Genomic DNA, 22,783 nt, shown 5'->3' on the forward strand with positions numbered 1-22,783 from the left:
AAAATAAAAGAAGACGCACCAATCACAGGGTTTTTAAGAAGGATTGGTTCACGCTGGCTTTGAAACGCCTGGATGGCTCAATCCTTCTTAATTCCCACTCGAGATTTAGAATTGCGCCAGATTTAGTTATCTGAAGGCTTCCTTCCTACAATCTCTCGTTGGTTATTTAGCCATCGACTTCAGGGGGACCAAAACGAAGCTGAGCTGGAGAAGTCAATTGGTCTGGGAAAGAAGAGCAGACAATTAAAAATCTCAGTCCTCCATTCCTCAACCTGCGTCCCGACACCAGGAGAAGAGACAGGGATGAGCTGCTGATGGGAATCCAAATATGTACAATCCCTGTTCTTGATTATTAAGACCTCTCCTGCCACTGCTGGTCTATTCAGAAGGAACACCTGAGGCTCACTTCCAAGAAGACCTGCCTGGAATCCTGGTCACGGCAAAAGTCACCTTTGGCCATTTGTATCCCTGAACTCCTTCGCCTGGAATCATCCCCTCAAAAGCACCCTTATTGTACCATAGTAGTTACCATCCTCAGTTCTCTTTTACTAGCAATAGTGCTACTGTACTTGTCAGTTGTCATAATGACTATTGTCTCATTCAGCCTGGCTAAAAAAAGAAACTATAAGATAATGGCGGGGGCGGGAATAATAATAATAAATGGCATTTGTGATGCATTTTTGAATGTCCAGTTGGCTGAGTTTCATGTTTAATGAATAAAGCTAATAATAATAATAATAATAATAATAATAATAATAATAATAATAATAATAATAATAATAATAATAATAATAATAATAATAATAATAATAATAATAATAATAATAATAATGGTGATGCACAAATTGAAGATAAACAGCAAAAAAAAAAAAAATCACAAAATACCGGGACTTGCAAATTGAGGTTGAGAGACTGTGGAAAAAGAAGTCGTGTGTTGTCCCAATTGTAATTGGAGACTTTGGAGCAAAACCTAAAGGGCTACCTCGCTATTTGGAAATTTTAAATTTACCTGACTTGAACACTCTGATTCTACAAAAAACCACCCTACTTGGAACAACTTATATCCTCCGATGTTACCTTAACAGTTCCTAGGTCCTTGGTTAGGACTCGAGCTGTTAGGCTACCAACCAGCCCCAAAGGCTGTGAATCTCACCTGAGATTAACCAAATACTACTACTACTAATAATAATAATAATAATAATGTACTTGGTTGATACCTAAAGATACCTACTGTTGGCAGCAAACAGTATCAACCATTAGCACCAGTCAATGGTATTTGTGATGCATTTTTGAATATTCAGTTGGCTGCGTTTCATGTTTAATGAATAAAGTATATAATAATAATAAAATCTATGGATGAAGCATGCAACAGTGATACCCATTGTCATCGGGGCACTTGGTAACATGTCCAATAATTTGACAAAACACATCAAGAAATTGCAGCTTCCTGCAGTTAAATCAGCGGAGCTGCAAAAAAACTGCGCTTCTCGGAACATCATATATTTTAAGAAGGTACCTAGTTGATACCAAGGACGCTGGCAGCTACCCGAATCAACCATTAGCACCAGTCAATGGTATTTGTGACCCATCTTTAAATGTTCAGTTGACTGAGTTTCATTTTAATGAATAAAAGAAGCAATAATAATAATAATAATAATAATAATAATAATAATAATAATAATAATCGCATTTGTCCAACTATACAAACAGCCAAGAAGTTTGTCTCAATGCTTACCAAGTGAAAAACACAGGTTTTTAACCGCCTTTCCCTATTCAGCCCTGGCCTAAATTGGTACATTATTAAGATATGGTGGCCTAAATACCAGGGCTTATTAACTGCACGAGGAGGAGGAGGATGAACCTTATTAATGCCATCAGCTCCAAGTGGAAAGGTAAAAGGGGGTAAGGAAGCCTTGCAAATCAGAAGAAACCAGGGAGCTACAGAGCCCTTGGCTGGATTGACAGCCTACAAATCTCTCTTTTTTGGTGTGGGGGGAGGAGTTTTCTCGGAATTTGGCAGGCGGCTGTTACTGGAGAGGTGGCTGGAAAACACTGCAGACGGTTAAGGGAAAGTTTGCCTTAAGGAGCGACCGTGTTGGTGGAAGGTTTAACTTGGCCAGCTTAGGATCCACGCGCGGAGGGAAGGAATTTGCGGGGGGGGGAGCGGAGTTGCAGTGGGGATTGAGGCCCGGTTGGAGCCGGGTTTCAACTCTGAGAGGTTGTGAGAAGAGGTTTGCAGAGAAGAAAGGGAGAGGGAAAGAACAAAACACGAGGGAATCTGGCCAAAGGAAAGCAATGGGTCCGTCCTTCTCCGCTTCTTTCAGAGAACTAGAAGTTCAAGATTAAAATCAGTTCACCGCGAGAAGTATCGGGGAGGCGCACAACACGCACAGACGCAAACACAATTCGAATTTAGGGCTCCCCTTGGAGATAACGCCTGAGCTGAGCGCTTCAGCCCGTTCGGCAGGCGTCACTCCTTCTGTCGGCTCGTTTTCAGCCAGCGTTTAAAACAAGCGTGCCAAACGACCGAACTCTCTTGGAATGACACTGGGAGTGTCAACACGGGTGCCCCTTCTGACGTGCAAAGCAGCCCGAGAGGAAAGTGGGACCAGAGGCCTTTGAAGCGCAGCTCGCTTCCCCCTTCCTTTTTTTTAACCGTCCACGCCAAGGAAGATAAAAGCCTAGCCATTCGGGTTCCAAACCTGCGTGCGAAACCAGGTTGCCAGGGTTTTTAAAAAGGGGGGGGGTTACCACCTCCAAAACGAGGGAAGTTTGAAGTGAGAGGGGGGGAGCCGTAATGGATTGGAAGATGGCAAAGGGATCAAATAAATCGCAAAGGGCTCCGGTTGAAGTCTTGGATCAACACGGGGGGGGGGGAAAGCACACACACATACACACTTATGTATCACTCAATCCGGAATGATGTAAGTCAAGGCCGGGCGCGCAAGTGGCGTGGAAAGTGTTTCCTCCCAGCCTGCCCTGTGCTTTACGCGTGGATTCTCGGCCGGGATAACTCACCTCTCTCCCTCGCCAAGTTGCCAAACATCTCACGCCGGGATAGTTCAGCGCTGGAAACCGGGGAGAAAGAAAGAGAGGAGGAAAGGAGGAGGAGGGCGCGTGGGGCTGCTCCAACAGCCTCAGGATCGTGGTCGAGGAAGGGGAGTTTTATCAATATATGTTTTTTGGGGGGAGAGGAAGAGAAGGTGTTTAACTTACAGGAAAGTTGGGAGGGGAGCAAAGAGGGAGAGCCAAACTCACCTAGCAGGACTCCCAAAGTCGCGGGCCCCGAGCGCAGCGGCCGATCCTCCATTTTAATCCCGTCCAGCATCTTAGCGCAATTGATCGAGCCGCGATTCAAGCAGTTTTCCAGCGCCTCCGGTCCCGCGGCCACGTCCATGGGGCGGAAGGCGGGCTACGGTGGAGGGGAAGGCAGCGGGCGATTAGTGGCCTCCCCGGCTGGGATCCGGGCCGCGGAGCAGCGGGACGGTGCCGAGGGCAAAGACGAGCGGGGCGCAGCCTAGAGGCCGAAGGAGCCGTCCGTCCATCGGCAGGGTGGCCGGGGAGGTCACCTGCTGGCTTGAAGGCGCCTCCGGGGCCCCTCTCTGGGCGGAGGGGGCGGCCAGGCCCTCCCCGAAGCAGGGGGACGCCCGGCAACGCATGCACCCGCGAGCGCAAGCTGTCTCCTCTGGAGCTCTCCTCGGCCCAAATGCCATCCAAAACTCCCGAGCCGAGAGGCGCTCCGTTTACAAGCGGCGAAAAGCTGCTGCGGAGGAATACATCCGCCCCGCCAGCGCCTCCCCTCCTCCCCCCTCCTTTTCCCAAAAAGGCGTGGGGAGGGTTAAGTGAGAGTGAGAGAGAGAGAGATCGAGAGAGAAGAAGAGGAGGAGGGAAAAAGGAAAGAGGGGAAAAAAAACTTGCTGACATTTGAACTCCCAATCGGTGTGCCTAATATCCCTACGCCGCAGTGAGGCGGTCCCTCGCCTGTCAAATAGTGCCTCCGCTTACGCGCAGGGGAGAAAAAAACCGGGGACAGCCCCCCAAAAAAGTGAACGGGGGAAAGAAAGAAAAAGGGAGCGACAGGGATCGAGGAAAATAGCAGGGAGGAGAGGAAAGGAGGGGGGCAGAGAGAGAGAGAGAGACGAGGCAAGCCCCCTCCCTCGAGGGGCAGTCAGTCGTGACAAAAGGAACCCTCAGCCAGGTGGAGAACAGGAGGAGAATGTTGGCAGGTAAGCCGTCCGGAGACGCAAATGAAGAGTAGGCGCTGCGGAGAGAAAGGGAGGGAGTGGGGGGGGGGGCAGAGAAATGCCGGAGAGGAAAACTTGAAGAGAGGGAGAAAGAGACGTTTACGGTGGGGCTGTTTAAAATTAATAATTGGGTAAGGCAACGGGGGGGGGATTGCAAAGGGGAGGGGTAGCTAGGGACTACCCAGCTCCTGTCAACTGAATAGGGCGGGGAGGGGGATGCAGAGAAAGCAAGAAGGAAGAAAAAGGCTGCGTGGATCCGTGCCCCCTCCCCACCTTCCATCTCCTGCGCCCAAGCAGCCTAAATTCACAGCCGGCTCACCTCGCTTGGCAGGTAAGCGCCTTTGCTCCTCTTCCTTTCTGGGGAGGGGGATATACGCCGTTCCTTCTAACTTGGACGCGGCCACTACTTGAAGATTATGCCCGGGAAGGGGGGGAAATGGGGTGGTGGTGGTCTCTGCTGGTTTGGGGAACCGGTGAGAAAACCCCTTGAGTGTTGTTTCCAACGCGCACCCGGACTGGAGATCCCTCCATCAGGGACTGGGGGGGGGGGGGGGAGGAAAACCGGGTGGTGGAAGGGGTAACTACCTCCTCTCGTCTGCCTCTCCTCCGGCAAGCCTCTTGCGAGATCGGGGTGGGAGAGGGGGCAGAACAGAGGGTATCTGGCTTGGCACCTGGCGAAGGGGAGGGGGGAAACCCTTAGAAACTGCGCGCAGTCGCCTCGATTCGGGAAACCCCAAACGCCAAGCCAAATTCTGCGCCCAGGAATCGGTGTTTGTGTGTGTGTGGAGGGGGTGGTCTTAAATCCCCCCCCCGAGTTTAAACCCGCCTAACGGATCGCCACCTCTGATTTTTCAACCCCCGGAGCGAGCGATCCAGCCACCCTAAAAGCGACAAACCCACCCGCGCGCAAGCGCCCACCCTCTCGCTTGGAGACACCTTCGAGCCAAGTTCTCCGCGTGTTTTATCCCCCCCCCACTAAAGCGCTCGGCGATGTTCCGAGAGCCACGGCGCGCAGCCTTCTTTGCTTGCGGTGAGGTGGGGCGAGAGAAGAGTGGGCGCCTGAAATTTTGAGTGGGCTGGAGGAGGAAAAAAAGTAGGCCTATCCTGGCGCTATAGAGCCGATCTTTTTTTAAAATTCCAATTCTGCTCCTTGGCGCGCGTAAAAACGCAAGCCGCCTTTGGTCGGGTTTTTTGTTTTTTTGTTTTTTGTTTGGCGAATTTGACCCCCTTTTATTGAGACGCGTATAGGATTACTCTCTTGCCTTCCTCCTTCTGGGCCTGCTTTGTGAACGCGAGTGCGCTCGGTTTCTTAACTGTAGGTAGAGCCCAAAACGCCCAGCCATAGACAGGCCTCAAAAAAAGGAGCAGGGATCGGTGTCTCCCGCCCCCCGCCCCCCCTTCCCCGCCACGTTAACTCGGCCTGGCATTTCATGTTATTTCCATCCTGAAAAAAATTGTCTAACTGCCGGTGGAATCTTAGATATTTCGGCTCTTTAATTCTCAACGAGGCAGTGATTTCAGTTGTTGGTTCTCTCTTTTGGGCGGGGCGGGGCGAGGTGGATTAAGAAATGACAAGCTCCTATTTTGTCCTGCTTGCCCAGGTTGAGGCTGGGTCCAAATTCATCCCGCCTCCGAGTAGACCCATTGGGAATCGGTGGAAAGAAGCAAGCTTTGAGCCTTCTTGGCTTGCTAAATTCATGATAAAATCTAGTTACAATCTTACAGCGAGTCTATACACCAAATTACAGAGCGTCCTTACAATTATTTAACACCGACAGCTTCTGAGTACATCTTTTGTCACCGGTTCCCAAAGCAGGTTTATTAACTTTCGCAAAATATCAAGGCATGGGAAGGACCTTTTGCCTTTGATGATCCAACTCCGGATTTATTTTTTTAAAAAAAGGATTGTGCAACAAGACTGACCTTGGCCAGCCACAGGCCAGCTCACCTCACCGGGTTGTTGTGGGAAAAATAGGAGGAAAGAGTATTAGATATGTTCCTTGTCTTGAGTTATTTACAAAAAATAATAATGGCGAGGTAGGGGAAAAACACTTTATAAAAGATGGAATAAAATCAACCCCCCGTTGTTATGGTCCCTTAAGCTTGTTTTCCTTCATTTTAAATTATGTTCTGGAGCAAAGGGGTAGACATTTTCGTTTTCCCAAAATGCAAAAGGAAGGAAAAGATCTCCCTTTCAAACGTGGTTTGCCTATCTCAAAACAGAACTCACAAACGCTTGTTGGTTACTTTTTCCCAGATCTCCCAATATCTCCCTGCTTGCATCGCCGGAGATCCAGAAATCTGTCACTTTCATACCTTTCTTTTGACATTCCTCCCCCCACCCCAGTTTAAAGATCTCTATCTGAGGAGGTTCCCCCCCTCCCGCCCAGTAAAAATGCGATTTCTGCAGTCGGTGAGGGAAGAAAATCAGCGACCACTAATAATAAAGTTCTTTAAATTTTGAGCTCGGAGCTAAAAAAATATATATCTACCTAATATTTCGAGATCCCGAAAAGCCGAGTGGATTGTTGGGGAGGGGGGGAGCGGTTCGGCTCAAAAGTGAAACCCAAGGTCTCTCTTCATCTAACCGAATTCAGAGTTTCTGACGAAACGAGCGTTTTCTTTCTCCAGCTTATCAACCGCGCTCCTAATCACCGAAGGGAATTTCCGACCAGGAACTGAACAATTCGAAAAATTGAAAAAAATTGAAAAAAAAAGTCCGAATGGCCGAGAAAACTGCGGGAGCGTTTATTCGGAGAAATACTCCTTGTCCGGCCGCGCAAAAAACAAAACAAAAACCCTAATTCCCCCCAACCTTTACAAGGGACCAACAACCCACCCACCTACCCACCCGTGCTAAATTTTTATTCCTTTCTGGATTCGTTATAAATCAATTTTAAAAAACCGCGTCTCTGGCCTTGGAATAAATTCTAAACAAGCGTGAATAGGTAGGTGGGCGCAAGGAAATGGGAAGGGTCCCTATCTGAAAACTAGGACTCTTACGCCCATAAATGCCTTTCTTACGCGGATTGGCAACGCGTGAGCAGGCGCCTGATACTAGAGTGCGCAACTCCCCCCCCCAAAAAAAATTGTGCGCAACTCTAGATTTCATCGCATTAGGCCTCGTTTGCCAGTTTATATAATCCAGATCTGGGTATTTAACGACCCCCGGCCCACATCCAGCCTTTTGGCTGTCTTGTCCGGCTCGCGCGGATTTTGACTTTGGTTATCTATTGAAAACGACTTTTGAAAAACAATTTAGGTACGTGCGCGCTCAGCACCTTCACAGCTCTATTGGTTTGGTTCCCCACGCAGTCGTGTGGTCTCGTGAGGAAATTAATTGCCCATCGCTGATCTAGTTTTAATATCTTTCTCCAAAGGGAGCTCACAACACGTGGATAGCTGAACCAGCTTAGGGTCCGTTTCTCCGTTCTGGCAATGGGCCTCCGATCTGGAGTCGCTGTGGAGCGACTCCGAAGCAGACCCCCACAGAAATAGAATAAAAGAAAAGAAATAAACGTCGGGCGAGGAGATTTGGGCGGAGAAGGTAGGTTCGGACAACGGGCGCTTCAGTTTGTCACCCCCGAAACCGATTTCAGCGCGATCGCTTTTCCTTTTCAACCCCCACTCAATGGAATATATTCCCGAACCCAGTTAGCTGCGTTCCCACGAAATGGATCCACTGCTCTGGATTCCTGGCTAGAGTACCAAATTGACCAAGCAGGGAGGAGGCTTTTTGTCCCTAATCAGAAATTTAGCCACGATTAATGGGGAGGGAGAGACAAAGTTGACCTGGGTTAAGGAAGACGCGTGAAAGCAACCAAAGGGTGCGAAGTTTAAAACACGAGGATTAGTTCAGAAGAGAGGAGAGACGTAACACCCCCTCCCAAAAAACCCAGAGATGTGCCCCCCCAAAAGGCCCCAGAATAAAAAGTCCATATGGGGGGTGGGGGATAATCCGAGACGCCACTTACCTCCGTTCCTCATTCGGGCCAACGACATTCACTCATCGGTAACCGGTTTCCGTCCGGGATCAATCTGAATCGAGGGCCTCGGAGCGTCCCCCGGTTTCCCCATTGGAGCGATGGGGTGGGATGATGAAAGCGAATTTTAATCTTTTGGGGCGGTGTGCCTTAGGTCCAAAGCTGCAGATCCTTGTAGAGCTCTCATGTGCGAATCGGCTTGGGAACAAAATCGCCCTGGGGTTTCAAGGAAGCTTACTCACGAGGAGACTGAAAGAGAAAGCGGACAGGAACATAGGTTAGCCTACACTCCCGCACGCTAAAAGCCGCGGCTGTTGGAAAAGGTGGTAAATTGGGTCCCCGTTCATATTGGATGAATCGAAGTTTAGCCATAGCCTGGCTCTAACCTGCGTTTTGAGCCCCCTTCTCTCCCTCCCCCATCTCTCCCTGCTTGCGGGACCCTGGACTCCCTTCCCCACCCCCTCGATCTGGATTCCCCAATTCGAATCCAAGATGGATTTTCTAGTGGTCCCCTTTTCACTACCTGGCTGAAATTTCTACCAGTACTTGCTCAGCTCAATCGCTCTTCCCTCCGCTGTCCCAATTCAGAATAACAGAATAATTCACACCACCACACAAGGATTTCCCCCCCCCTCAGTCAATCTCTTGACTGAGATTGGGATTATTTCCCCCCCCCCCATTCTTTCAATTTTTATTTCATTTTTATTGAATAAACCATCACATGCCAAGGCGGGTGGCTGATGTTTCATCCAAGCCAAATAGTACCTTAGATCCTGGGATAATCCCAGCCTGTGGAAAACCAGAGGCACTCTCAGAAATCCATCCTATTTATGCTAAATGGAGATTATATTGAGTATCTTTAAATCAGTCAAAATATCAAAAAAACATTCTGAGATTAATATCATTATTTTTTTTAAAAAAAATCCCATCCTGATCGTGTGTCTCAATTTCAAGAGGAAGGTGATTGCTTAGAATGGGGTTTTTAAAGTTCTGCATTAAGCCGTGCGTTGCATAACCCATAACCCAAGTTGGATGGCTGGGTCAAGCAATGCATGTATGAGGTAGCAGGATTTGACAGAAGGGGCGATTAGAGTCCAGTTGCTGCTTTGCAATCCTAATCAGATGTGGGTTTATTTAAAAACCATGCTTAGGTAAACTATGGTTCAGTCTGTATCAACCAGGTTACACCATCTCTAAAGAAGCCAGGAAACAACTATTAAATCTGAAGGCGTCCCATTATATTATAAATGCAGACTATTACGAAGATAGATTAGATAGATAGATAGATAGATAGATAGATAGATAGATAGATAGATAGATAGATAGATAGATAGATGATAGATACTGTATATAGATACTGTAGGTAGGTAGATAGATAGATGATAGACAGATATGATAGAGAGACAGAGACAGAGAGATAGATACTGTAGATATGGTAGGTAGGTAGGTAGGTAGGTAGATAGATGATAGATAGATAGATTATATATGCACATATATACACACACACACACATATCTTGCTTTCACATGATGTTTAGAAATCTCTGTTGTATCCCAAGGGGACGACGACCTGATAGTAAGCAAACAAGGACACCCACCCCCCAATTAAATTTGCCTACACAGAAAAAATAATATTAAACTCATGTTATGCCTCTAAAGTCTCCAGGATAGATTGAGAACATGTTGGTTTTAAAGGCGAAGGAAGGTTGCCTAACCTGCCTGCCTTTTAGGTGCTTTCGCTTTCAATACCTTTGGGGACTTCTAAAAAGGGAAGCCTTTGGAAGAAGGTGCAAAAAGATGGGCCTGAGCGAAAGGATCTCTTGGATTCAGGATCCGGTTCTGAAAGGATTCAGAGCTGCCCTGTCTTTCTTTTTGTTTCCCATCCTCCCCCCCCCCACACACACTTTCAAATTTAATTTTCTTACAGGATTTGGGTGTAAAGTGAACCTCAATCTGTGCATGGTTTCATTTCCCTGCGTTTTCCCAATGAGCTTCCTTGAATCTTCTCTCTGGAAACTGGACATTTTTTTGTAAACCAAACTTCTGCTAGAAAGAAAAAAACCCATCTTTGTTCCTTCGGTCTTTCTTTCTTTCTTTCTTTCTTTCTTTCTTTCTTTCTTTCTTTTTCTTTCTTTCTTTCTTTCTCTCTCCCCCTCCCTCCCAAGGTGTCCCTTCCAACCCTATTCATCGCACCACGCAACAGGCCTCACTTGTCAGCCTAAACCAGAGGAGCCTCCCCTAATTGGTCATCTAACCCCCCAAGGGGTTATCATCCCGTAACCCTAGGCTACATTGGCCATGCAAGACAGGTGTGTGGCCGTTCACACCAGAAGGTGCGAAGTTACAAAAACGTGGCTTACCCCTCCAGATCTCTCGTTTACCCAGGAATTAAAGCGGGGAGTTTAAGCTTCACTTGTAGGTAAACAGGTTGGGTTGGGTTTGGCCAACAGGAACCCAAGGTGGACAGAAGAGAACCATAGTTTATTGAATCCACTTTCTCCCAACCTCAGAAGCAACTGGATCGGAGACCTATGGACAGTGTGGGGTGTGTTTTAGTGCGTTTTGTTAGTGGTGTGTGTATATATATATATATATATATTTAGTGCATTTTGTTAGTGGTGTGTGTGTGTATGTATATATATTTGCCATGGGGTACAATCTTGGGGGTGAAAAAAGGCTGAGCGCCAAAGAATGGAGGCCTTTGAACTCTGGTGCTGGAGAAGACTCCTGCATTGAGTCCCTTGGACTGCAAGGAGATCCAACCGGTCAGTCCTAGAGGAGATCCACCCTGACTGCTCTTTAGAAGGCCAGATCCTGAAGAGGAAACTCAAATTCTTTGGCCACCTAATGAGAAGGAAGAAGGACTCCCTGGAGAAGAGCCTCATACTGGGAAAGATGGAGGGCAAAAGAAGGGAACGACAGAGAATGAAGTGGCTGGATGGAGTCACCAAGTAGTTGTCGTGAGCTTCAATGGACTCCAGAGGATGGGAGAGGACAGGAAGGCCTGGAGGAACGTTGTCCATGGGGTCTCAATGGGTCGAACAAGACTTCGCAACTAACAACAACAAAAATTGGGGTAAATGCTCAGCCCCTTCAATCTGCTGTGGCCTCCCTTTTGTTTAAGCCAACATAGAAAGCAGATTGGTCCAGTTACAACCGCTTCAACTGAACCCTAAATGGAAAGACGCCGGGCTGAAGTGGGGGTGGGCAGTTGTGCGTCCCAGGGTGTGGTGAAGACGCAGAACCTGGGGTGGTGGTGATGATAATGATGCCATAAACTAGGGTTAGGAATCCGGGCGGTGCGCCAAGCCAAGTTACAGAATCTTGGGGTTGAGGCTGCCAAGGGCTTGCCTCGCGCGCGCTCTGCCCCTTAGTGGCCCAGGTGCAGAAACGCACCCTGCCTTCTCTCAGAGATGCTTCTTCCCCCCCCTCCGCGGATGGGTCGATTTCTTTTATAGGCGAACTGGAAGCCTTGTCGTTGGGGGTTTGAAGGGGGGGAGGGAGAGACCCTTCAAAGTTCTCCCCCTTTTGGAAGGAAGATAGAGGTAAGGAGAGGAAGATGGAATGGGGAGAGAGAGAGAAGGAGAGAGGGTAGGAAGGCGAAGAGGAAGCGAGGAGTAGGCGAGAGGTAAGGGAAGAAGGAAGGGAAAGGAGGGGAGAGAGGGAGAAAAGAAAGAGAAAAGAAGCTGGTGTCAAAACAGGCGAGGGACGGTAAACGAAGCAACTCAAACGGGATGTTATAACCTTGTGAATGGAAGGACAAATGCATAAGCACGACGAATGTAAAAAAGAATAATAACTCTGTGAATCTATACCTATAATTGTATGTAAGAGAACAAAAAATAAACTTTTCTGGGGGGAAAAAGGTCTTCCCCCTTTTGGATCAACTCTTTTAAGGATGATCCGTTGACACGCGAATACAACAAGCGCGGCTCAGAAAACCTTTGAATCATCCAAAGGCGACCTCGCATTCCTCGACTGATTTCCAAGGTGTTTTTCTTTTTTTAAGAAAAACAAGGCAGCGTTTGTTTCCGGCCGGAGAAAGGGCGCAAAACAGGAATGCCAGGCAAACCGAAGGCACCTGCCTGAGTCAGCCCAAGCCGACATAGAAATAAACCCGTGGCTTTTCTGTTTGCAACGCGTGCTTAATCCGGTCGACGCCGAGCCATTACGGGATAGAAGCGGGGGGAATCTCCAAGGGGGCCCAGCTGCAAAACTTTGATCTTTCCATGGTCGGCCTGTGAGGAGATCCACAAGCCAATGCGATGCCCTATCTTCGTGGAAGCAGAAGAGAACTGGGATTGACTGTACCCAGTTTATACCCAGACGGATCCACTCTGAGTGTTTTAGGGTTTACGGACACCCGGGAAGAAAACCCAAAAGGAAACCTCGGGGTCGCAAAGAGCTGAGCAATTCCCAAATGGATCGCCCTTTTTAAAAATCCCCCAAGTGGCAGTTCAGACGATGCGTTGAAAAGAAAGCATCACACATCAGCGCCGCCCGGAGCGTCGAGACTCCAGTTCGAGGCAGGCTGATCATGGAAACGCGAGCAGACCAACTTTTGCAGACAAACCAGGGTTAAACCAAGGCTAGCCTGGGAAACGAAAGCAGCTGGCCCCAGCTTGAATGGTTTGGTTTGGTTTATTTGGATTTATATGCCGCCCTTCTCCAAAAGGACTCAGGGCAGCGTACAACATTAAAAAACACACATCCCAAAAGTTAAAAAACATTAAATCCATATCCAAAAAAACAAACCGAATTTTAAAAAAAACAATACATTTAAAATAAGTTAAAATTAACAGGCCAGGCCGGCTTGCTGGAAAAGCCAACTTTTTAGGGCGCATCGGAAGGACCGGAGGTCGGGGATTATGCGAAGCTCCAGGGGCAGCTCGTTCCAGAGGGACGGTTTAAATGGATGGTTTAAACTGACAGGGTGACTTTGCTGGGAGAAATTTACTTTCCTTCGTTAAATACATTTGCGATCCGTTTTCGTTTTCCGAACTGGCACCTTGGCACCTGAGGGGCAAAAGGGAGGCATCAGCCATAAATAAAAGCGTATTGGCAGCCGTATTTGTGTTATTCAAAGACAAGGTGCTAGGGAAGGTATATTTCTAGAGAGACGTGCTTGGCAAGCATGTGTGTGTGTGTGTGTGTGTGTGTGTGTGTGTGTGTGTGTGAGAGAGAGAGAGAGAGAGAGAGAGGGGGGAGGGAGGGAGGGAGAGGGAGGGAGAGAGGGGGAGAGAGAGATTAATTCACAAGGCGCATTCAATAAACTAGATCCAAAGTCGATAAAATGACTTAATTGCACCGGCGACTTATTTAATATTCATTTCTCAAAGGACACCAACAGTAAATAGTTGTAAAAAAAAAAAATCCTATATAATTTTTTTTAAAAAAAGTATAACTTTTTTAAATATCAAAAGGTAGAGAGGCAAGTTTAGGATGATGCCTGGCATTAAGTCCTAAGCTCTCCCGTTGGTCTCCTTCCCTAGCAAATGTGAAGGGATCATTTTGGGTCTAAATGGGAGAATCTCTTGTCTTGGCGATAAGGGTGTCAGGCGTGGAAGGAGGAAGCGCGCATGGACTGCCAGCAGCGCAACTCTCATCCTTCTCTGCTTTGTTTCCTTCCTTAAACATTCAGACAATTGGGCTGAAGAAACACTGGGGATTCTTCTTTTAGAAGCTATTTTCTTTTTTTCCTTTTTTTAAAAAAAGAAAAATGAACATGATGCAACGGGGAAGTGTCTTAACTGCTCAGTTTGGGACTTTGGGAGCCCAACATAGGGATGTTGCGCGAAAGTTGGGGTAAAAAGTTGGTGAGCAGCTGGAGAAGCTGTTCTCTCTTCAGGAAGGGAAGGGAGAAATCCTGGGTGGAATCTTTTCCGTGTTAATTGGGAAAATCTGAGCAATTCTGTTTCCCTGGGAAGGAAGGAAGGAAGGAAGGAAGGAAGGAAGGAAGGAAGGAAGGAAGGAAGGAAGGAAGGAAGGAAGGAAGGAAGGAAGGAAGGAAGGAAGGAGAATTCTATAATTGTGAGGTGTCCTTGAGCAGAAAGGAAGGAATGATGATGTTACCTAGTTGGGTAATGAAGCGCCTGCAAGAAAACCACCAAGCTCAGAGAGCGCAAAGCATCCCACAACTGAAAAACCCCCTCCCCCATTTTTTCTCACTTTCTGTTTCTCTTGGTAAACCCACGAAGCCCTTCCTTTGGAGCCCTTCCTTCTCTCCCTTTCTATCAACTTGTCCCCCATTTCCCCTTTTCTAAACTCACAAAAAGCTCCCTTCCACACCAATTCTTGCAAAATGGTTGAGCAGGTATACTATAAAAATGCCACAGCTTTAAACAAAAATGGAAAAATTATTTCCTTTTCAGGGCTCCCTACTTTTTTGCCTTTTAAAAAAAAAAATTAAAAAAAAAGATTGTGGTCGGATAGAAATATGAAAAACAAACACATTAAAGCAAGGGAAGACAAGCCCAGCTGCAAAAGTATGCGCCTCTAGCACCCATTTTATCCTCCAGAATATCTCTGGCCCATACCAACACCAAAGGTGTTCTTCAGAAGGAAGGAATGGCAGCTTGCCAGACTCCATGGTTGGTTTGGGATGGAGGCTCACCTGAATAGAGAGAGAGGAAGGGAGGGAGAGACTGGGAGAGAAAGAGGGAGAGAGAGAAAGAGAAAGAGAGAGAGAGAGAGAGAAAGAGACTAGGAGAGAGAGAAAGTAAGTAAGTGAGAGTGGAAGAGAGAGACTGAGAAAATAAAAAGAGAAAAAGAAAGAGAGAGAGAGAAAAAGGAGAGGGAAAGAGAAAGAGAGAGGACAGAGGAGAAAAAGAAAGAGAGAAAGAAAGAGAGACAGTGAGAGAGACAGTGAGAGAAAGAGACTGGGAGAGAGAAAGAAAGTGGAAGTAGAAGAGAGAGAATAAGAAAACGAGAGAGAAAAAGAGGCAAAGACACCCACCCACACCCACACCCACACCCACCATATATATATGAAAATAAAGATCCTTCCTTCAAAGTCACAACGCCAACTTTAGTTAACCTCAGAAAGATAAACTGGGTTAGATCTGGTTAGTAGCTGGGTGGGAGACGCTAGAAAATCCCAGAGCTGCGATCTAGAGTGGAAAAGGCCTTTAAAAAAAAAAAAATCTCAGAAGGAACCAGTTGCCCGCCTTACTTTCCTTGAGAAAGCTATAAATGAACTCAGGAGGAGGCGAGCACAATTTGAAGAACAGGGAGCTTCTTATTTATTTATTTTTTTTGCTCAAGTGAAGGTAGTTTGCTCATCCGCTTTAGGCTCCCCAAAGCTGCATTCATACAACGCGTTACCCAGATCTCATTGACTCCCGTCCATCCGTCCGCTCCAATAGAGATCCCCTCGTGAGGATCCTTGTAGCTTGGGTAGAGTTTGTACCACCCACAGACCCAGAAACGACATAAGCGCGTTTCAGCCACTTCCCCTTGCTCAGATCCTATCTAAAATCAACATTTCTTTTTCCCTGCACCAGAATTGAGGATTCCCGACAGGAGGGGATCCGGTTCTACTTTTTAATTTGTGGAAGCTTTAACTTCTCGTCCACTGCCTTTGCTCTCAATAGTTGTTGTTGGTTGGTTATGTGCCATCAAATCGGTGTCGACGCTTAGCGGCTTTACGGGTAGATTTTTCTCTGCGATGATCTGTCCCTAACCGGATCCTTTCAGTCTCCCAAAGGTGCCACTATAACGGAGTCCTTCCCCTTTGCTGCTGGTTGCCCTCTTCTTTCTCCTTCCATCTTTCCCAGCATCAAAGGCTCCTCCGGAGAGTTGAGGGTTGGTGTCAATATGTCTACCTGAAGAAGGGTGAATTTGAACCTTGAGCGAGAACTTGGAATTGTTTCATTATCCATTGGGTTTGTTTTCTTGGTTCTTCCAGAATGTTGTCTCTTTCAACATCAATATTTAAAAGCATCAGTGCTCTTCTTCTCCTTCTCCTTCATGTTTAGTTGCGAGTCAGCCTAACATCTAAGCATCCATAACATACATGTATTATTTCTTCTTCTTCTTCTTCTTCTTCTTCTTCTTCTTCTTCTTCTTCTTCTTCTTCTTCTTCTTCTTCTTCTTCTTCTTCTTCTTCTTCTTCTTCTTCTTCTTCTTCCTTCTTCTTCCTTCTTTCTCCTCCTCCTCCTCCTCCTCCTCCTCCTCCTCCTCCTTTTCTTCTTCTCCTTCTCCTCTTGCTTCTTCTTCAAGCTTTTGGAGAGCCTTATTTCTAAATATTTTGGGTTGTGAGAAATCTGCCGTGAAACACTTAGCTTTTGACACTGCCCAATTCCAAGAGTCTTTTTTGAAAAGAATTTTAGGGACCTGTTGATGGTCTTCTCCGACACCTCAAATCCGTTCATGAAAACAAAAAAATGTATTTAAATTATATTCCCTCTAGCCAAAATTTCTCCTCTCCAGCCAAGCCCAATTTCTGACATTAGTGTTCCAAGGTTTGTTGAAGTCGGGATAATGATAATGAAATCTTATCCTTGAACTATTTTCTCTCTTGAAAAGCCGTTGTCCAAATCCGAGAGGGAAAAAAGTCATTATTCTGCTCCCTCCCTCCAATCTATCTATCTATCTATCTATCTATCTATCTATCTATCTATCTATCTATCTATCTATCTATCTATCTATCTATCATCTATCTATCTATCTATCTATCTATCTATCTATCTATCTATCTATCTATCTATCTATCTATCATCTATCGACAGGCTAGTTTCATTTGTAGCTGGACTGTGCAGGAGCCTGGATTTTAAACGTGAATCTCAGAGTCTACAGCTACAGACCTGATCCTAGAGCGATAACTGAGCTGTTGGGAGAAGAAGAATATTGATCCAAAGCACCAAAAAGTAGATTAAATAAAGATCCCACGACCTCTCCATTTTTGCATTGCTCCCTTTTGTTTTTGTTTTGTTGTTATTAATCTTAATGTTTTAATTTTCAATGCCCAACGTTTTTTTGGGGGGAATGCTTTTTTTAACTTTCTAACTCTTTATATTGTCATTTATGTTTGACTGTAAGGGGGGTGAACATATAAATGTAATAAAGAAATCAGGGTGGCCGAGGTGATGTGGAGCAAGGAATCGGACCAGGAATCTAGCTGAAAGTCACCCTCAGGGAACTTCGTCCTCAGGCAAACTTTAACCAAGGTTACACTTTTGAGTAGGCAGTGAAAGAAACTGATTATCAGCTCCAGCTCTGCCAGATAAGGATCAAAGCCCTGAAAAATTAGAAGGCATCCCAAAGATCAAGACACTTGTTCAGCCGGTTTAAGTGGCTCCAAAAATAACATGACTACCCCACAAATTTTCAGCTACCTGGAGCAATTTACAGGGAGTTTTCTCAATGCAAGACTTGGGCCTCCCTTAATGTCTCACTCTACCTCTCTTCACTTGGTCCTTTCCCTCCTAACTATTTAAGGTAACTTTAATTCTAAACTCAAGGAGACATGTGGGGTTCATGTTTGTTTCCCCAAAATTTGTTTTTACTCTCCCAGACACTAATTTGACCTCCTTCTTCTTTTCTGCAGCTACAGCGAAGGCACCTGAGAACTGAAACTCTGCCTCTTTTCTTGCCCGGATGATACCAACTAGATGGAAAGGTGAACTAACGCCTTTAGATTGTCTTTTTCCACCTTCTTCAGGTAATGGGGAGAAGGAAAGAGCAGCCTGGCCAGTCTGCCATGAAGAAGCATAACCGTTTGAAATGACCGACGAAAAAAATAAGCAAGGAAGAGAAAATGCTCAGCTTTTGGCTAGATAAAAGAACTCCCATTTATCATGGATTTGGGTATTTGGAATAGCAGGTTGCATAGGCGCTTGGATTCATCACCAGAAACGTGGTATGGTATTTTGGAGACAGGTTACTCTTAGGTGTGTTTCCCACGGTTGTATAAAAAATGGAATTATATGGTGTGTGAAGGAGTCCCAGCAGATTTTATTCCACTAGCCGTTGCCAGATATAGGGGGTGGTTCTAAACTCTATTTCAAGGCCGTTGAGAAGCGGGTCATGTGGCCAGCATGACATCAAAGAGTGCTGTTATCTTCCCACCAGAGTGGTACCTATTTATCTACTTGCATTGTCATGCTTTCGAACTGCTAGGTTGGCAGGAGCTGGGGTGAGGATGGGAGCTCGCCCCGTTGCGTGGAGCTCGGATCTCGAACCTGGGCTTTCCAACCAACGTCTTAACATATGGGCCCCTGCGCCGGCGTGTCCTACGTCTCTACCCTGTTTCCCACAAAATAAGACCTCCCTGGATAATAAGCCCAATGGGGCTTTTGAGCGCAAGTACTACAATAAACCCTTCCCCCAAAATAAACCCTCCCTGAAAATATTGCAACGCAGCAGCAGCCATGAGGTGACCACGCTCGATGCCTCCTGCACCTCAAAAATAATAAGACCTGCCTGAAAATAAGGCCAAGTGCTTATTTCAGGGGTCAAAAGAAAATAAGTCCCTGTCTTATTTTCGGGGAAACACAGTAATACCTATTAATTAGTCTTACCTTGTCTGTGAACAGCAGCTCCTCTTGTCTGTCCCATAGAAGACAATCCTTCTTAGCACTTTCACACTTCCAAAGCGGTATGGAGTTCTTCCTGCCTTTATACTGGTGGGCGAGAGGCTGGCCAGGTGTGCTGTGGGCCCACCAGTCCAGGATTCCAAAGTAGCATCTCCGTCGTCTAAGCTGAAACAATAAAGATGGTGGGTAGGGCAAGAATTAAGACCACAGTGGCCTGGAAGATGTGGACAATATCTTGACCACCATCCACCCACCCCCAATCCCTATCCCTATCCCAAGGATTGGTAAACTCTTTGTAGATGAGGAACCCGTAACTCCATTCTGAGATGGTCTCAATGTGTAGATAAATATCCTTTCTGACAACAACCACACCTCCACTGATCTATCAGGAGAAGTTGTCTACATGAGCTTCCTACTTTGGCCAAGAGAAAGCTGGTGTAGAGTGTTGTGGCCTGCCAGTGGAGCTGGCAGCAGATTCGGACAGTGAGGTGATTGGGGAGGAAGATGGGCCAGTCAGTCCTGGAGTCTGGGGAAGGCTCTGATGAGGGCTCTGTGTCGGAGGCAGAGAGGGGACCAGGACCATTTGCCAATTATCAGCTGCCTTCGGAGTCAGACATCAGTGATGTGTGCAGAAGTCTTCTTCTCCAGCACCAGAGTTCAAAGGCCTCCATTCTTTGGCGCTCAACTTTTCTTATGGTCCAACTTTCACAGCCATCCATTGCAACTGGGAAAACCATCGCCTTGACTAGATGCCCTTTTGTTAGCAGGGTGATATCTCTGCTTTTTAGAAGGCTGCCTAGATTTGCCATCGCTTCCCTCCCCAGGAAATACTATATGAATATGGCTACTTGGAAGAAATCATACAGCTTCATCTTCTTCCTTGGAATGTTTCTCTCTGAAACATAATGACCCCGGGAAAGGAAAGGAAAATAAAATCACCTTGAATATGAAATACAGTTCCTATATGAAAGGCAGATGTGAACTGTTCAGGCTGTGTTTAGAACATGGCTTAACATTAGAAAAACACAGATTAATGAAGAAAACGTCACCGATAGGGCTTGATTGGCAGGTGAGAATAATTACCGGCCTTCCATCTCACCCGCTGTTGTCTTAAGCCGGTCCAAAGTTAAGAATTGTTTGTGTGTATTAGAATAGTAGGAGAATCAATTACATTGGTTTGAGTGGGGTGGGTGGGGAACGCCCCCCCCTTCATTTATTTCAGGACTGTTTTAAGACAAGGTCAAAGTTCTCCCCAATTTTAATTGGAGGATAAAGGACAATTTTACAAAATTGGAGGGCTGGCCCAAATTGATCTTGTCAGCTTGGGCATTTCTTATTCTCAGAGAGACCTAAATGGGAAAGAAAATACGATCGAGTGAGACACGGCCGCGTTCTCAATGGATGAAAAAAGAAATCCCCATAACGAACAGAGAGAGATGCTATCTTACACTTTCTCACAATAAACAATGTTATGTTATAGGGAGGGGGAGGGTGAAAAACCCCACCAAGCTTTTGTTTCAAAGGGAGTGCTGTGGCCCACCAGCAGCCAGCGGAGCTGACAGCAGATTCGGACAGTGAGGAGGTTGCGGAGGAAGATGGGCCAGTCCTGGAGTCTGGGGAAGGCTCTGACGAGGGCTCTGTGTTGGGAGGCAGAGAGGGGGCCAGGGCCGTAGGTCAGTTATCAGCTGCCTTCAGAGTTGGACATCAGCACAGAACGCTGTAACCTTCCCATCAAAAGTGGTGCCTATTTTTCTACTTGCATTTTTAACGTGCTTTCGAACTGCTAGATTGGCAGAAGCTGGGACAAGTCACGGGAGCTCACATTATGCGGCGCTACACAGGGGATCCTAACATTGCAGCCTTCTAGACAGAGGGCTCCGAGGTCCTTCCTGGATGGATACAAACTTCCAGCCCCAAACTGGACTCCTAACACTACTGGATCCCCTTTGGCCTTGATTGTCTACCTCGTCTCTAGTTCCCCTTTCAAACTCTGTTACTTCTCCAGCTACGCCTATTTGTATATGGCCGTGATGGTGAATCTATGGCAAGCGTGCCAGAGGTGGCATGCAGAGCCCTTTCTGTGGGCACGAGCACCATCGGCAGCTGCTCTTCTAGTTGCCAGCATGCGTGCCAGCCAGTTGGTCTTTGCATGAACCCGAGTGCCAGAAACCCAAAGACTAGCTGGCCAGTGCGAGTTTCGGGCGCTCCGGTGTGCATGCGCACTCACACACATACATGTCTTCCAGTTTGGGTACTCAGTACCAAAACATGTTGCCATCACTGGTATAGGGTCTCCTTCCTGAGCAGGCAGTTAGTCTAGAAGACCTCCAAAATCTCATCAACCTCTGTTCTTCTGTTTTGAAACATTGAGTAGTGTCTGTCCGTCTGTCCATCCATCCATCCATCCAACCAAACATCCATCCATCCATTCATTCACTCAAATATCCAAACATCCAAACATCCATCCATCCATCCAACCAACCAAACATCCATCTGTCCATCCATCCATCCATCCATCCATCCATCCAACCAAACATCCGTCCGTCCGTCCATCCATCCATCCATCCATCCATCCATCCATCCATCCAACCAACCAAACATCCGTCCGTCCATCCATCCATCCATCCATCCATCCATCCATCCATCCATCCAACCAACCAAACATCCATCCATCCATCCATTCATTCAAACATCCATCCATCTGGTTCAACACTGAGCTACAGATATTCTCGTCTATTGAGATATGTCTTCAATTGCCCTCCAGAAGAAGCCCAAGGAGATGTCAACAGCATCCTGTCCTCTCATGATTCTCCATAAAAGTAAGGATGGACTGATAGATAGTGGATGAGTTGGCAACATCTTTCAACAGAGTTTCCATAACTAGATTTCAATATCCCTCCCTCGCTCCGTGCGTGTGTGTGTGTGTGTGTGTGTGTGTTAAGCTAAGGTTATCCTGAGGTCTGAAATGAATCCATGCCAAATTAAATCCCACTTATTTGCTGTTTTTTTAAAAAAATGTAGGCCTGGTATCATTTATTATTCCCAAGGGGCCCTGCTCCCTCCAAACACCCCAGCTCTTATGGACCATCTTGGGAGCTGAAGACAGGTGAATTACCCCTGATTTACTCCCATCTGCGTATTCTCCGTAACATTCCCTTCTCTCTCTCCCTTGCACCTCCTCTTCTGCCTTTTAATTATTAATATTTGCACATCTGCAACACCCCCATTAATGCAGGGACTTATGTGCACCCTGGGTGGGATCGATCAGACAGACCGAACCAGGAGAAACGGATTCTTAATCATTCGTTTAATTGTTCCAGCGGATCTTGCTGAAGATGAATGAAGCTGTGGCACCCATACGTTCATTCTGGCAATTTTACTGGCGCTCCATTCCAGCCACAGGAGACAACTAGGGAAGTCTCTTCTCCTCCGTAGATATTCCAGAAATCCTGCTTGAATGTTCAGCTTTCTTTTTTTTTAAAAAAAAAGGAGGGAGAGCAATATGTTTTCGAACTGGATGGTGCCCTATTGTCTTAAACAAAGGCTGGGTTCAGAATGGAGCAAGGAGGAGAGAGAGATCGGCATTCCAGATTTAGGTAGAAATCAAGGTCCTGTCGAACCTGGGATCCAGAATGCGATCACCTGCACAGCTTTCGTCCTAAGGCAAAGGTGCTTGCGTTGATTGAAAATGACCTTACTGGGCCTTGGATGGAACCACTGTCAGCCCCCCCCCCCCAATTCGTTTACTTGGGTGGCTTAATCACAGCTTATGGAAACCCTCTTGTCTACCAACATCTGGAAGAGTAGAAGAGAAACCAAAGGAAGAGCATGAAAGTGAACTCAATTGCTCTCTCCAGGTCTCTGTGGCTGCTTGTCTTGCTTTCCCATGGTCAGCTGAATGGCAGTTGACTGAAGTAACTCAGCTTGCTCAACGCTTTTACTCACTTCTTGGTGCTCTCTGAGCTTTGTTGTTATCTTCAGACTCCTAGCACTGTTTTCATCGTTGCTGGAAGTGTTAGCTA

At 46.6% G+C, this 22,783-nt stretch overlaps 1 protein-coding gene and 1 long non-coding RNA gene across 3 annotated transcripts in view; one reads left to right on the forward strand and one right to left on the reverse strand.

Moving 5' to 3' along the window:
* The window catches only part of LMX1B (LIM homeobox transcription factor 1 beta), a gene marked incomplete at its 3' end in the record, with an annotated part of 84,043 nt that extends 80,297 nt beyond the window's left edge, over window positions 1-3,746 (reverse strand). The window contains exon 1 of the mRNA XM_081967093.1: window positions 3,259-3,746. Within this exon, the coding sequence (XP_081823219.1) occupies window positions 3,259-3,397 (139 nt within the window). The 5' untranslated portion in view covers window positions 3,398-3,746. The remainder of the gene's footprint in view (window positions 1-3,258) is intronic.
* Window positions 3,747-3,893: 147 nt separating this feature from the next.
* Window positions 3,894-18,021, forward strand: LOC309399482. 2 transcript variants are annotated; one of them, XR_014176525.1, is made up of 3 exons: window positions 3,894-4,226; window positions 7,625-7,791; window positions 17,774-18,021. It is a non-coding gene; the product is annotated as an uncharacterized lncRNA (long non-coding RNA). The 2 variants fall into 2 exon arrangements; XR_014176526.1 differs by lacking the exon at window positions 3,894-4,226 and adding an exon at window positions 4,423-4,575.
* The last annotated feature ends 4,762 nt before the right edge of the window (window positions 18,022-22,783 follow it).

This window comes from Natrix helvetica (genome assembly GCF_964273705.1).
Source record: "Natrix helvetica genome assembly, chromosome: 15".
In the NCBI taxonomy this organism is placed as follows: Eukaryota; Metazoa; Chordata; class Lepidosauria; order Squamata; family Natricidae; genus Natrix; species Natrix helvetica.